Source organism: Odontesthes bonariensis, chromosome 22, assembly GCF_027942865.1.
Source record: "Odontesthes bonariensis isolate fOdoBon6 chromosome 22, fOdoBon6.hap1, whole genome shotgun sequence".
Taxonomy (NCBI): Eukaryota; Metazoa; Chordata; class Actinopteri; order Atheriniformes; family Atherinopsidae; genus Odontesthes; species Odontesthes bonariensis.
Window position 1 is genome coordinate 19,632,364 of NC_134527.1, and position 15,518 is coordinate 19,647,881.

Here is a 15,518-nt window from a genome sequence, read left to right on the forward strand (position 1 = left end):
TCTTGGAGAAGAGGCAAAGTTTAAATGTAGAATAAAATCTTATCTGGAATGTAGTGCCAGAGGGGTTAATGATCAAATGTAGAGTCATTTTAAATGATTAACAATGTGATATAGTGATGACTTCTGCCTTTACTATTTGGGTAAAATTTAAAAAAAGGTTTGACATCATAGGATCATAATCCAGTGGGGTTTCTGCCACCATCTGGACAGAGTAACATCACCGACCAGCACCTCAAAGCATCATCAGGCCCATTTTACACAATTTATCTTTTAATCCTCCACATATTTATAAGACCAACTGTGCTCCTTTAAATTAAATAAATGCATTTAGGACACAGTGACCAAATCATGTAGTGTATTAGGAAGTTTAAAAAAAAAAAAGTCACAACAAACATATTGATTTAATAACAAAAAATAACATTTAATGTGGATGGAGACTGTAAATTAATTTACAGATTGTGCCGTCACTGTAATATCACAATAGAAAAGACAAAAGGCATGAGTAGGACACTTGCAATGTACATTGATAAAAAAAAAGAAAAGAAATTCTGCATTTTGGCCATCTGAAATACTTTTTAAAACTCTAAAATTGCTTAAAATATGCAACAAGTAGGAGAGTTCATGCTTAAATTGGAACCTTGAAATGATTATTACTTTCTAAATCTTTTCTTTAGCTGATTTCTATTTGGGATTTTTATTTTTTAAATACAACAACTTGGGCGGTGTCTACATGTTGCACAGTACACTGATGCAGAAGAGATAATCTACACTGTTAACATGCAAAGGCAGTCAATTAACTCTGAGAACATGGAAAAAGCTGATTAATCTATGACATTTTTTCCCCATAACTGCGCTTATGTCCATGACACATATCAGTACTCTATGATGCCACCAAAACAAGGGAAAACATGTTTTTAAAGCAGCTTTACCAGGTATCAGACCAAACACAGTTAAATACAGAGATTTTAAATTATTAAAAGAAAAACACGTAAACAAAACCATATGATCATAGAACTAAACTTTTTGCTTGGTATAGCTTTCTGGGAAAAATAATTTCACTTTTGTCCAGCATCTATACTCTGTGTCATCAATCACATATCAGTTACGTGATGCAATAAATAATTTAACAGTTCTACATTTGAACTCTCAATTTGATTATCAAAAAGAGTTGTTAGACATTCCCACATCTTTCTGCTAAAGTGCAAAATGCTTAAAAACGCAAAGCTGCACATCGGTTAAAACAAGGAACCAAAACGTTTTCAGTAAATGTTCCATTTATCGCTCTGATTCATGTCAGAAATCACTGTAACCCAACAATACTGGCACGTGGCAGTCAGTAAAATTAAGGTAGCTAAAAAAAAAATATATATCTCTGAGCTCTGAATTAAAGAGGTCTGTTGCAGCGATAGCAGGATTTGGATTATAAATGCCACACTTTCAAGAACACAAATCTCATACAGCTCTTAATCTTTATGATAAATTGCTGAAATAAAAATGTAACAAAGAACTAAGTGGTCAGAAATATGCCCCCAAATGAAACTGTAAGCATCTATACTGCGCCTCCAAATCCATGAGTTTTTATATATATCTATATATATATATATATATATCTTTTTAAAATCATTCAATGAAAATAATTTAGTACCGGACAGTTTCTTAAACACAAGCTACAGTCTGCCAAACACAAACCTGCCTTCAGGGTAGTGGAGTTTTCTATAGGATTGCAGATGTCAGGATTACTTGGCATCTTGGTGCCGTCAGTGCCTCTGTGTTAAAAGAATATCATAAGTAAACTTAAAGAGCATAGTAGTTATCTTCAGTGCACTTATATAAAAGGTACGGTCCAACTGTACAATGCCCTGTTCTTCAATGCAGATCTTCATAAAATCAGAAACAACTTTTGTAAATCCATCAGCCGACTGTTCCGTTTACAGGTCGCATTGATTTCCAAGAGGTGCTGTATACACACACACGTAATGATTTTATACAGTAGGGATGGAAATGTATTTGTGATCAGTTTTAATGCCATCGCCAAAAGGCTAAGGATTCGATTTGACTCGTCATTGCAGGGAAGGTGCCGCTGAGTCATGGTATTGTTCAAGAAAGCCATTACAAAAACCATGCTCGAGAGGCGGCAACATTGAAAAGTTAACATTGACAACAGACTTGTATCCTGATAAAAATTTGTTTTTTGGATACTTCTGCTTTAAGTCACAATCCCATTCATTCCTTAAAGTGTAGCAGTTGTAAAATTTAAGCCTTTATATCTGGAAGTAATTCAAGCTAACTCACCCAGCTGATAAAGAAATTTACTTTGAAAACTATAAAAGTAGAACTGCAGAATCCAATGATGACTTTCAAGTCACATATTACTTCAAAAAAAGAGCACTGAAAGTACTGAAGTGTCAGAAATTTCAACAAAAACCCAGACATTTTACTTCAGGAATAATTCAACCTCTGAGTAATTATTTGCTTCCTACAATAATATCACACAATGCATGTTTGCATTCAAACACACACCTGGACAAGTAATATGTTAGCCTGCTCAATTAAATCGAAGTGGAAACTTGGAAACTGAACAGGATTTAAGGACAAGTAAAGAGGCAAATTCACTGCATCACGCAACACTGCTGTTCAGATGGCCAAGGTTTTCATGAAATGTCAGGAACTGTCAGAGTTTTAGCAAACACCCTTCCACTTTTAATATAAAACATAGAAGCATACAATATCAACTCCATCTCTTTTCACATAATAGTGAAGAATATGATATTCGGCCCCATCCCACCTCTGATGAACACAGTTCTCTGAAGAGAAGCTGGTCCATGTGGAGTGTTTATGTAGAAGGCGCAGTCCTTGTATGCTGGAAGTGTGTTTGTCAACTCTGTTTTCAACAAGTATCCATGTCACCCAACAAGGCAGAGACAAGTCCTCACACGTCTGTGATTATAGTCGGCTTTCTGGATACGCAACAAAGCGGCGGCACAAGGGAGAAGTGGAATCGTATGATCCAAACAGTCTCTCTCATTAGCACAAGGACCAACCATACCGTAGCCGTGGTGAAATATATCCTATTAGGGTAGTTTTGTTTGATGAGCACAGATGAATTAATAATGCTGGTTCTCAGTGTATCACAGAAACAGGATTCGGTCCAGTCCTAACGTAAAGAGAGATTAGGTGTTGAGTTGTCTGTCCCAATTGTCAGCCCTTACGGACCCTAGATGGCCCCTGAGGAGCTCTCTGCGTCTCTGGGCAGGGCACCATTCAGCTCCCGAAGGCCATCGATTCCCAAATATCCCAATAAGATCTCACTCCTGCGGTGGGAAAGTTTCAGGATATCCTCAGCCAAGCACTGAGCAGTGGTGAAGCGGACCTTGTCGTGATCAAACATATCCTTAAGGTACTGCACGATTTGTTGCTGCAGGTGAAAGGGGAGAAATTAATGACACAAACTGTTATATCATGCAAGGTGTCTTACTTATTTTATACTTTAAAGTAAGTTTAGTCATAGTTATTACTATTACACATAGAAAAACACTTCATGGCGATTGTTACGTTGGAGGAGATGCATGTCAGGTCTTTAAATAAATGGGAATGGCTTGGAAATCTTAAACTTAACAGAAAGCCTGTACTGTTACCTGGGGGCACAGGGAGTCTGTCTATGCTAATGAGGTGCAAAATGAGATTTGACATTTGTTTTTAATGCGTCTCCTTGAAAAGCTATCCTCTAGAGAAAATCTAATACTGCGCTGTAGGAAATCAGTTACAAACTGATTAAAGATCCAGACTGAAGAGTTTAGTGACATCTAGTGGTAAAGTTGAGTAACTCTCATCTCACTCTCTCCTTTCAAATGCATAGGAGAAACCATGAAGCCTTAAAAATCAGCCTGGTCTAGAGCCAGTGTTTGGTTTGTATGTTCATTCTGGACTACACAGCAGTGCAACATGGTGGACTCATTATAGAAAGACATGATCCTGTGGCTATTCAAGCTACTGAAATTCAAGGGCTACTATGTTCAGGTAATCTTACACGAATGAAAACATAATTATGAACATAATTTTTTCATTTGTGCCAATACATCTCACTGAAGTCTAAACACCTGAACCTTAAAGGAAACCCATCCAAAATCTCATCCCGATTCGATGCACCAGATACCAAACATTGAATCCTACAACAGATCTCAGAACACTTGCCATTAAGTCGAGATACCCTTAGATATCCATAGCTTCCACAACAGCCTCCTGTTTATAACAGTTGTATTATGTCGTTTAAAAAAGACCATATATTACTTATCTAGTGAGGAAGATGAACTAGTCATTCAATACCAGCTTCCTAAATCAACCAACGACATGACTGATTTTCCTCTGAATGATCATGGGATTCCACAGACTTCTGAAATTTCCATGAACTTCTGAAACTTCGGAAATTTACATCTCAAAAATTAAATTAAGCACCAGTGGATTAACTCTAAATTTTCATAAGAAAAAGGATATTTGGAGTAGAGCTTCAGGATTTACCAAGGTCTTGAGAGTTAAACTGAAGTAAGGAAAATCCATCTTATGAACCGGGAGGGGTAGTAAAATTGGCATTAAGTGGCCCAATTTCAAATCCGTAAAGTCCCCTTTTAAATTACATCAACTTCGCAAGCTTACTTTTCAAATTTGTATATAAAAAAACCCCCCCAAAAAAACAACGCACCTTCTCTCCTTTTTTATGCTCTTACCTTGAAAATCGTGCAAACCTCACTTAGGTGCTGCTTGGGTCCCAAAAACCCAAAAGCTAAAACTGGGCTCACGTGTTCTGATATGGCATAGAAGTGGGAGATAAACCCATCAGGAACCTGCGGATAGCAGTTTGAACAAGCACTGAGAATCGTTCGTGTATGTTTAAAGAAATAAAGCAATAAGAAGCAGCGGCTTGTCAAAGCCGAGTCAAACTCACCATAAGAAGACGCCTTTTGGCTTTCAAGACAGACCAGCAAGCAGTCGCCAGAGCCTTTAAGAGAAAGATAACTCTGTTATTAGAGAAATTGTTTATTTAAGGCTTGTGTGTGATCATGTATGTGTATAATTAACCGTCTCTTTAAAGCTGTGCGAGAGCCAGCGGTTCCTCAACACCGCCACCACAGAGGACGGAGGGCTCTCCAGGTCCTCAAAAGCATCCATCAAGATGAAGTCCAAGACCACGTCAAAAAAGTTCATACACACCACCTGCAGAGATCACAGGAAACCACGGGATCATGTATACATTTCCTCTAAAAACAATCCTTTTTATTGGGTGTGTGAAATAAGATATTTTGAAGTACACTGTGTAATTTTTAAATCACAGCAATGGAAAAATTAAAAAAAATAAAAACATTTTCCTTTGTAATACACCCATATTCAAATTCCTTGAAGATAACACTTTATAACACTTTTACAAAACAATGAATACAGTGACTACTAAATGGATTACCTTGTAGCATTTATGGCTCATGCACACATATTTCCATATTTCAATTTCCTTTTGAATGCATTAGGATGTGCATTTGATTATATACAAATATGCTAATTAGATGATAACAAACTACCCTTCAAAGAATACAAGTTCGATTGAAACAAAACCATTTTACATGAAGCTGAGATCCCATGTGACCAGTGGTAGTAAAACATAGAAACATGTCTTTATGTAAGGGACACAAGGGCAGTCACGCTGACAGGTGCAGGCAGAAAAACAAAAATGGTATTTGGCGACATGATTTAAATTAAAGGACCACTCACCCCTCGGCCATCCAGCTCCATCTTAGTAATAGGCCATGTCTCCTCTCTCTGAGTATAAAGCAGCATGTCTTCATAGCTCTCCAAGAAGGCTTTAGGACTCTGATTCAATGCAAAAGTAAATTGTTACCGCTGTTCAATTGTGCCAACAGAAGCAGATGTTTGCCAAGTTTAATCCAAATGGGACAAGTTACCTTGTTTGCTTTTACCATTAGCCCTGCAATCATCTGTTTCCCAGTCTCCATGAAAAATGTGCGGTGAGTTTCATCAACCAACAGGACCTGAAAATTGTAATTTCCCATAATAAATTCCAGAATACTTTAGTCAGCTTGTACAGCGGGTCGGATTTCCTTATAGTGTTGACTTATTTTAAAGCGCAGCTTTTGATATGTTAATAAAAAATAAATAAAAATAAAAATCACAGCAGCTCCACAGACACATGACAATAAATCATCCTCAACTGCTTAACTCTTGCTGAGTCGTTGCCCATATGTGATGTATGAAAATAAGGGAGAAACTTTGAGGAAGTTTTGAGGAGCCTGAAGAGGAAAGCTAAAACAATAAAATAAAATCAAAGCTGTAGAAACAAACTCTCAGAGTATCATCCATGTTTTAGGTGGAAGGAGCATCATGATTTATGTGTCCTGATTGCAATGCTGTCCTTTTATCTTGCCAGGTAGCGATAGTCTGGATGTTTAAGGAAAGAAGCCTAACTCATTGGATGAGAGCATCAAGAATGTACCTGTACTGAGGCAGCATATTACATATGTAGGTTTGCTAAAATTTACAGTCAAGCTTTTTATAAGGGTCTCACTGTATGACTAGCGTAAGAAAACTTAGAAATTTCAAAGAACGCTAGATTTCTCACCAAGGATCATCTTCATTCACCATCCATAACTGCACTGCAATATTCAACAGCTGTAATATCACTCTTAACTGCTTGCATATAAGAAAACTGGCACTATGACATAATCAGTGCACAGTTCAGAGTTCACCATGGTGCCATGTAGTGGTGCAACGGATCAAAAAACTGACGGTTCGGATCGTATCACGGTTTTGAGTCACGGATCGGAAAATTTTTCGGATCAGCAGAAAAAGTAGACAAAACTATAACTTTGCTTTACATTTATTTAGTAGAACACTTATTGCAACCTTTTTTGTTCACTAAATAAAACATGTAACCCAAGATGTCAATTCAATGCTTAAATAAAATGAATAATATAAACTCAAATTAAAGTACAATATAAGACATGACACTTTCACCAGTACCTGCGCTAGATTGGAGCTTGTCTGACTCTCATAGAGGCGACGTGTCTGCAGCACAGGGCTTCGCATCTCCCAGTTCGCTGTGATATAGTGAGCGGTCCCAGTTACATAGCTTTCTGTTGCTCTGGAGGTCCACCCGTCTGTGGTTAGCGCAACAGAAGTAGCCTGGGACAATTCCGTAACAATTTTTAACTTTTCCTGCTCATACAGACTTGGCACGATCTTTTCACTGAAGTGGGTGCGCAAGGGAATTTCACAATGTGGCTCAAGCACATTGAGCAGATGTTTAAACCCCTTGTTTTGCGCAACAGAGTATGGCCTCATGTCTGCAGCTATAAACACTCCGATAGCATTTGTTATAGCTTTGGCCCTGTCAGATTCTGCTGCTAAAGGGTGTTTAAATGTCGCTGTGATTAGTGGTTGATGCGCAGCACTCGTCTTGGAGCCTGACGCAGGAGCTAACATGCCAGGATGATGGCTCTTCAAATGTTCTGCCATGCTGGATGTATTTCCACTCTCATATGGCTTTCTCGTGCCACAATGCAGACATACGGTAATTGTTTTATCCACCACCCTTCGTCCATCATCATTGTATGTGACAGGGAAGCCAAAATGTGCCCATACATGCGACTTTATGATACATAAACACGCCTCCTTATTTATTTATTTATTCATTGCGTCAACCAATCCGCGGACCACGTACGTACCGAACCGTAGAGAGAAATCTGTTCGGATCACGGATCAATTATGATCTGTTGCACCACTAGTGCCATGGTTCAGAGCTCATGTTCAAGGAACTGTACAGTAAACGCCAACCAACTCAGGATTATTTAGAACCAGATGGAATGCCGATGCAAGCTACGCTGTGGAGTTTGACAGCTAGCTCTGCTGTAAATGTTGTAATGAGCTTTACAAGATAGCAGTGTAACAGTAGGAGGAGAAAGTAGAATCAGGAGCAATGTAAAGTGGCTTTAAAGGTGCTCTGACGAAGAGAATCAACTATGGGTAAGTCATGAGAGCCGTGACAGACCTGGAATGCTTGTCTCACACAGTGGAGCTTGGCAAGGAAGTCCTGGTCACCATAACATTCAAGTACTTCAGTCCTGGTAAAGGGAAGAAGAAGAACGATTTTTAATAAAATCGCTCGGGGGCAGCAGGACATCATCTTTATTACAGCTACAAAACTTGTTGGCTTATAACTTTAAAAGTGCAGCCCTCTGAGCAAACAGTTATTCATTTACACAACACTGGCATTCATTTAAAATGTTTCTTTACCGCTAACAAATACAAGCACAAAATTCACATTTTGGGTTTGTTTTGGGGTCTTTATCAACTCCTGAAAAATATTAGTAATTCTCTATGCATTGTGTGTTAAAGGAGTCGCATGTAGTGACAAACCCACAGTCATTCAATATTACAGTGAATAAAAAAAAGCCTCTAAGTGCAGTTTACAAATATTGAAATGGAAATCATCTTCATAGTTACCTCAGGGATCTATAGTTCACTTTGTCTTCCTTAACCAGAGACAAAGCTTCTTCATAAAGAGCTGCTGGCTTCATTGGGTGATAAACCTCCTCTAACGTCATGGAATCAAACAGCTGCACATACAAAACACACATACCTCAGAATGAACCCCAGTGCAGGCAGGCAGGCCAGCAGGCATGAGATATATATATTCATTTATTTATACTTATATGTATAAATCTGTTGCTTTTATGAAAGCTTTTTCAAGTTTTTAAGACTGATGTACAAAGGACTGCTATATTTTTACTTCTGTCACTCTTGAGAGAGCAGAAAGAAGGAAATCACCTCCGCAGCAGAGAAAAAGGAGTCATCGGAGGTAACAGTAGTCGCGTCATCATCTTGCTGTCTGTGGAAACTCTCCACCTGAGGCAGGATAAGGGTTCCTTCGCTCTCTGACAAAGGAGAAACACAAACCGTCTCTGCTGAGGAAGAACTCAATTCTGGATACAGTTTTCTACCTTTGACTCAGTAATGTCAACCTCTTTAAGTCACTTTTGCCAGGACATTTGTCTTAACAAAGTTGAGCTTCAAATTCAAATTTCTTTCCCTCTGATCAACAAACTTTCTTCAGTCCTCAAATATCAAATGCAAGCTCAAGCTGACTCTTACCAAAGTCTGCCAGCACGCTCTCTGTTGGGATACTGCTGCCAAAATCCTCTTGTAAATGGTATGCCCTGTGAAGCAGTGTCTCCAACTTCTCAGCAAACACTTTGTTACGAACGTCAGCCTATAACCAAGAGCAAGACAGTAGAAAAACAGGAAAACAAAATTGCTTTTATATTGTGATCATTTCATTCCAGCAGCATGGATCAAAATTGCAGTGGGTCAAACAGTACAGTCCTTGATTTGGAAGTAATTCAAACATGCGCAAGAGTTTCAAGTATGGTTTACTGGTGGTGATGGTTTGATGGCGACCATGGGAGAGTCCCCACACGCCCCCCCCATTAGAGCGAGACTGTTGTTACTGGAGGACGAGTGGGTGTGATGACGAATATTCAGGGCTTGTTCCCACTTTTGTAGCGCTTCCTCAAACAGTTCCATTCCTAGAAGAAATAGAGCAATAACACTTAAAAAAAACAGTTTGTGCTAGAAAATGAAAATGAAGTCAAAGTGACTATTTAAGTTAATAAAATTAGGATGTACATTCAGTTTTTTTTTTTTTTTTTTAAAAGGTTGCATCGGGATTTTTGAATGGTTTTCTCCAACCTTCATCGTACAGACATTCTATTCTATAGAACAAACTCACATAGAGCAAGTTTTCAGTCCATTTTTTTACTTCCTATACTCAATGAAACCGCTGTGAAGCCTATTTTGATAGCGCCCGATAAGCTCAAAGCTCAGCTGACTTGAACTCTACCTTCACAGACCAATCAGAGCAGACTGTGGCTTTCAGGAGGAGGTCCATAATGAGGCGGGAGTGTTTCAAAAAAGAAAGTGGAAAATGGTACTCCAACAATGTCCAGTTTGGACACACCCAAACTCAAATTATAAACCGACACATGTGAAAAATGAGGGCTATGGGGGTATCAATCATCCCCCTGAAATCCAGTGATGGAAACAACATATCAACCCACCTCAGTTATATGGCTGATGCAAGCACAACAGGATTATTTGGATGATGAATGATGAATAAAGTGACTCTACTCAACATGTTTTATTCCTGGCTGTACATTAACCAGCAGATGATTACTGGTACAGTTTTTTTTTTTTGCACTGTGGCACATTTATCTTTAAGATGATCATGCTAACAATAAACCTTAATTGCTCCGAGAGCTCGGTTGTTTTTAAGGAACGCCTCTTCATGCTGGCAAACATGTATCCCTCTATTTAAGAGATAAACCCTTCTTTTAAAATGTGTCTTCACTTCTAACCGCCAGCGCACTGACAAAGAGGGGACCCTTTCATTTCCTATTGTTCGCCAACAGACTTGCACCAGTTCCACGTGAGGCGTCATATTCAACAGTAGAAAACCTGCCAGAAAACAGTGTAAATCTACATGGAGGCCAGCAACATCAAAAGAAGCCCTTACACCGTTTGTTTAGATGCTTTTACAACTGTCTGCTGGACAAATGTATTTTGTTTTAAAATCTGCTGTTTCTTCTGAACAAAAGTATAGAAGGATGAATAAAGATTATTTTCCATCGCCTTGAATTATCCATTTTCACAAAAGAAAAAAAAACAAATAACAAAAACTTACCCATTAAGTATAGATTCTCTGCATTAGCATCCTCGACTGGCCCCAATTCTTCCACCACAGGCTCCGCCTCCCAGGGGGTGGAGGGATTAGCAGACTGATTTGGGGAGCTTGGGACTCGCATCTGCGCCAGAAACACACAGACACACATATCAAAGACACAGTGTGACAGGAGTATGAATGAAAGAAGCATGTGATTGTGACAAGAAAACGGGGAAACTAACAGATGCCAAGCTGTGTGAGGAACTTGAGTGTTTACTGGGAGCCAGGGAGGAAATTCCACTCATGGTGTCATTGCTCCGGGAGCTAGGGCTCATCATCTGTCGACCAGGAAATGGACCTTACACAAAGAGAAAAAAAAAGATGTAACAAGATGCCTCACACCGCAAAACAAAGTCAAAATTTCAACAGTTCCAGCTTTAGGTTATGCATACCTCTCCTTAATGACGAAGGTCTTCCTGTCTTCAACAGTGCCTCGGGTATTCCCACTGTCTTCTGGCCCTCCTTCACTTGTGTTGCCTGCTTTCGTTTTCTCCCTCGCCTTTTCAGCTGATGTGCAGTGAGAGCCAGAGCAACACTGCCAAGCGCTGTGGCAAACAGCACCTTCTTCAGGTTTGGGGAAAGCCTTAGCTGGGAAAATATGGACTGAAAAGCAGAGGTGCAGTGAGGATGTGAAAAGGCATCTACGTATAACTAACTTTAGACATTTTTACTTGCTTTTACAGAACAAGTAAAAGGTTTTACCTGTCCAAATGTGGAATAGAGAAAGACTGGTATCTCTGCTACAGTCATGGCCAAAGCCTGGGCGATGGACACCCCGTCTGATCTTTTCATTGACATCTCAGGAATGGAAAAGGCTCCGGGCCAAAGGTCTCCAAACTCCCTCACATTCACCCAAAATGAGATTTCCTCTCCGCTCTCAGATCAGGCAACACAGGACTTGCTGATGAACTGACTGCAGTCATCCACTACTGAACTAGTCCGTGTCCCTGGACCTTACAACAGAAATGACACAGTTTTTTGAAAATTACTTGAATGCAGCTGCCTAACACAGTAAAGTACTGTGCAAAAGTTATATTTTACTTGCAAGGAGCCAGCCATAATTTCTTTAAAGTGATACTCCGGAGTAGATTCAACCTGGGGTCATTTGAACCGTGATATCCAGCCAAGTAGCCCACCCGCAGTTTTTTCGATATTGGCTGAACATCAGCTGGATTTACAGAGTTATCCCGAATAGCTTCGTACAAGGGTTAATGGATCCTGGCAGTATCTCCAAAATTACCACACTAAAATCACATGCCATGACACCAAACTCCTACAGTAGTACAAATATGGTCTGTACTCACAAAACGATGCATTTGGAAGTTTGAAAATAGTCCAGGAGTTTATTATTATCAACACAAGCCTGATAGCTTCTCTGCAGCTAAAGCTGCGTCGACGTCACTTCAGAGAGCTGGGAGCTTCAAAGTAAGATGAGGGTTGAGCTACTACTGTAGACAACAAAGCAAGGCTGCTCAATTTCTCCATTGATAAAATAATTTCACAACTCTACAACATAAAAATTCATTAAAAAAAACATGTAGAATATTGCATTTACTTTGTTGTCTACAGTAGTAGATCAACCCTCATCTTACTTTGAAGCTCCCAGCTCCCAGAAGTGACGTCGACGCAGCTTTAGCAGCAGAAAAGCTATAAGGCTTGTGTTGATAATAATAAACTCCTGGACTATTTTCAAACTTCCAAATGCATCGTTTTGTGAGTACAGACCATATTTGTACTACTGTAGAAGTTTGGTGTCATGGCATGTGATTTTAGTGTGGTAATTTTGGAGATACTGCCAGGATCCATTAACCTTTGTACGAAGCTATTCGGGAGTAACTCAGCTGATGTTCAGCCAATATCGAAAAAACTGCGGGTGGGCTACTTGGCTGGATATCACGGTTCAAATGACCCCAGGTTGAATCTACTCCGGAGTATCACTTTAAGTGGTCTTGAGCAATAGTTTTCCAGGCTTTCTGAAGGTCTTTTAAAGTTTAACTTTGGACATTGGCTCCTTTTTCAGTTAACACTGGCTTATGCATCATTCAAACATAAAAAAAGGCCGCTGAGCCAAAGAATTAACCAGTGTTAAGTCCACACATAACTAGCAACTTGGCAAAGAACCAACATCAATGGTATTTTCAGGCACTTTGTTACTAGCAGCCTGTCGCAAAGATACACAATTTGTTTCCATTCATTTAGTCTTAACAAGCCAAACATAGTACAGTGTGACAGGCAAAAAATAACATATATATACACATAGTCTCGCATCACTGATTTTCACTGAGCTACTAGCGATGGAAAAACTTGACATTAGTGTCCAGTGACCTTAAAAATGACTGAAGAAACTGGACAAAAAGGAGCACAAAAGAGCAATTGGCAGCCCTAAAAAACTGTCTACAGCAGATATCCTTAAAATTAGGAAAAACCAAGACCTAAGAGATGTATCTGAACCTTCAGTCGAGCCATTTACTGGTCACTGAAGCCTTATCAGAAATGGTCTCATTGGAAGTGTGGTTGTCAAGAAGCCATTCTTAAGGAAGGGAAACAGGGAGTAAAAGGCTGAGGCATGCCAAATAACACAACAACTGGACTGAAAAAACAGTGGCAACAGGTCGTATCGAGGGATGAATCCTCCCCAGAGCCCAAAATCTCAACATTACTGAAGCAGTGTGGGATCATCTTGACAAAGAACGAAACAAAAGGCAGCCAACATCCAAAGAATTACTTTAAAATGTTCCTCACGAGGCCTGGATAACTGTTCCTGAAGACTATCTAAAGAAATTACAAGAAAGCTTGTCAAAAAGGGGTCAGGGCGTGTTAAAGATTAAAGTTGCTCATACCAAATATTGACTTTCAAGCTCTTTAGAATTGCATACATGTCTGCTTTTGCCTTACATATGATAAACTGGGGAAAGGTGTATAGGTGGTATTGCGCTGATATATAGGCCAGCCAAGGTAAAAAAAAGGTATCATGACAACACTGTTTTTTTACATCAGGAAAACCATCTAGACAAAGAACATAAAATTACCCAGTACTGGATTAACCCGTGGAAACAAAGGTCTTATTAACTGATAAGAAGCTGATTTACATGAAACCAGCTACTTAACCTCTGTCCACACTGCCTGGTATGCAGGGCACTGCATGAACTGGCTGAGATACTGTGTGACTTTTGAGCAAAACTGTCTAATTTAGTAGAATACCTACTGTTGTAAATAAAGCACAATTATGTGACAGTTTAACGGGGAAAAATTAAGAAGCAGCTAGTTAGGAGAGACTTCAGTATAATGTCAAATTAAAGCTCGGCTGTTAGCTCATTCAGGAAACAACTTTTACATAAACTCCAAAGCAACTGTGAGCTCTGTCTTTTAAACCCATGTTCAAATCAGGCCAACAATCAGCACCAGCAGACCGACCTCAATGCCGAGCATGCTAACATTAGTTAGCTCATTTAGCTAGCCTAGCCAGGCACGATCTGTCAGTGTACATCGCAGCATCACACGGTCAGCCAGACACTGACTGTAAAGGTTTGAACTGGCACCTCATAGGATTCATTAGCGGCTCTGTGAACTGGTCACCGGACGCACAACTAATAATATAATCCCTCACCTAGGTACATGCCTTCAGCATCCGAGACGTCAGAGAAGGACATTCCGGTGTCACAGTCAGTGAAAGCGGCACTGTGTGGGTCTTATGTCTGGGCGGTACTTTAGGACTACAAGAATACTGACACAGGCATTAGCCAATTGGATTAGGAGTACAGGGGGTTTCTTTTTCCTTAACCAATCGAATAAAGGAGGGGCAGGACGTATACTTTGGAAATCCAATCAGTGGATCGAAGCTAGGTTGGTGGTCCTCCCTTATACGGACAAAATCATAAACTAACTGCAGTCAGAAGTTTCGGAGACGGTACAAATATTTTTAAAAAGATAAATAAAATAGCAAAGAACTCACAGATATTAGTTATGTTTGACGGAATCTTAATAAGGATTAAACTATGACATTATCCAAGAACCAAACGGTTAAAAAATATTCCACATATGTTATCTTGCCCCAGGACGAGTAATATAGCCGTTTTTAACAAGAATTTAGTTTAGTCTTGTCCGGCGGTCCTCGTTCTTTTGTAACGTCATAATATGATTTTCTCGTGGACAATCTTTATTAATTTCGAAAGAATTTAATTTATACACAACTGACTTTTAAAGAAGATAATGTCCTCGTCAACGTATGATGAAAAACTGATTTTATTAATGGTACCTGAATGTATCATTGAGAGACCGGCATGGTTAAGAAAACCATTGCACTTAGACAGCTGTTTCCGGTTTTTGGAAGATATATTTCAGAATAAAAGCACAAATATAGTCCAGTAGTCATCACTACATACATACTGTTCTTGCATACGTTTACCCAACCGTAGTCTGATTATTTTTAGATCAAATTATCCTCCTAGTATCATGCTTTTTAAGAAAAAAATCATTTTTGTTTTATAACCTATAATTGATTCTTATACAATCCAAGTACACAACTAGTGTATAACTGCGCAATTTGTACTGTTTGAAATGTATCACATATCACATTGGCAGAGCACATTATATTATTCTGTTAAAAGGAAGGATCAGTAAAGAGCTTCTTATGCCAACGTTTTGGAAAAGGGTGTCATTTGACGTCCTCCTGACTCATTTTTGCCAGTGCTATGGAAAAATCTGTCCTTGTGCGTTTGACGACATTTGTTATGAAAAG

The 15,518-nt window shown here is 39.2% G+C and overlaps 1 protein-coding gene across 1 annotated transcript; it reads right to left on the minus strand.

Annotated features, from left to right (window-relative positions):
• Positions 1-396: 396 nt before the first annotated feature.
• Positions 397-14,464, minus strand: miga2 (mitoguardin 2). The gene is made up of 16 exons (XM_075455829.1): positions 14,388-14,464; positions 11,483-11,733; positions 11,173-11,383; positions 10,963-11,078; positions 10,742-10,862; positions 9,436-9,587; positions 9,154-9,271; positions 8,830-8,936; positions 8,506-8,618; positions 8,051-8,123; positions 5,949-6,035; positions 5,758-5,856; positions 5,074-5,208; positions 4,940-4,993; positions 4,722-4,838; positions 397-3,415 (listed from the first exon to the last, which is right to left on the minus strand). The coding sequence occupies exons 2-16, from the start codon at positions 11,576-11,578 to the stop codon at positions 3,215-3,217; spliced, it is 1,800 nt and encodes a 599-aa protein (XP_075311944.1). The 5' UTR covers positions 11,579-11,733; positions 14,388-14,464; the 3' UTR covers positions 397-3,214.
• Between the last annotated feature and the right edge of the window lie 1,054 nt (positions 14,465-15,518).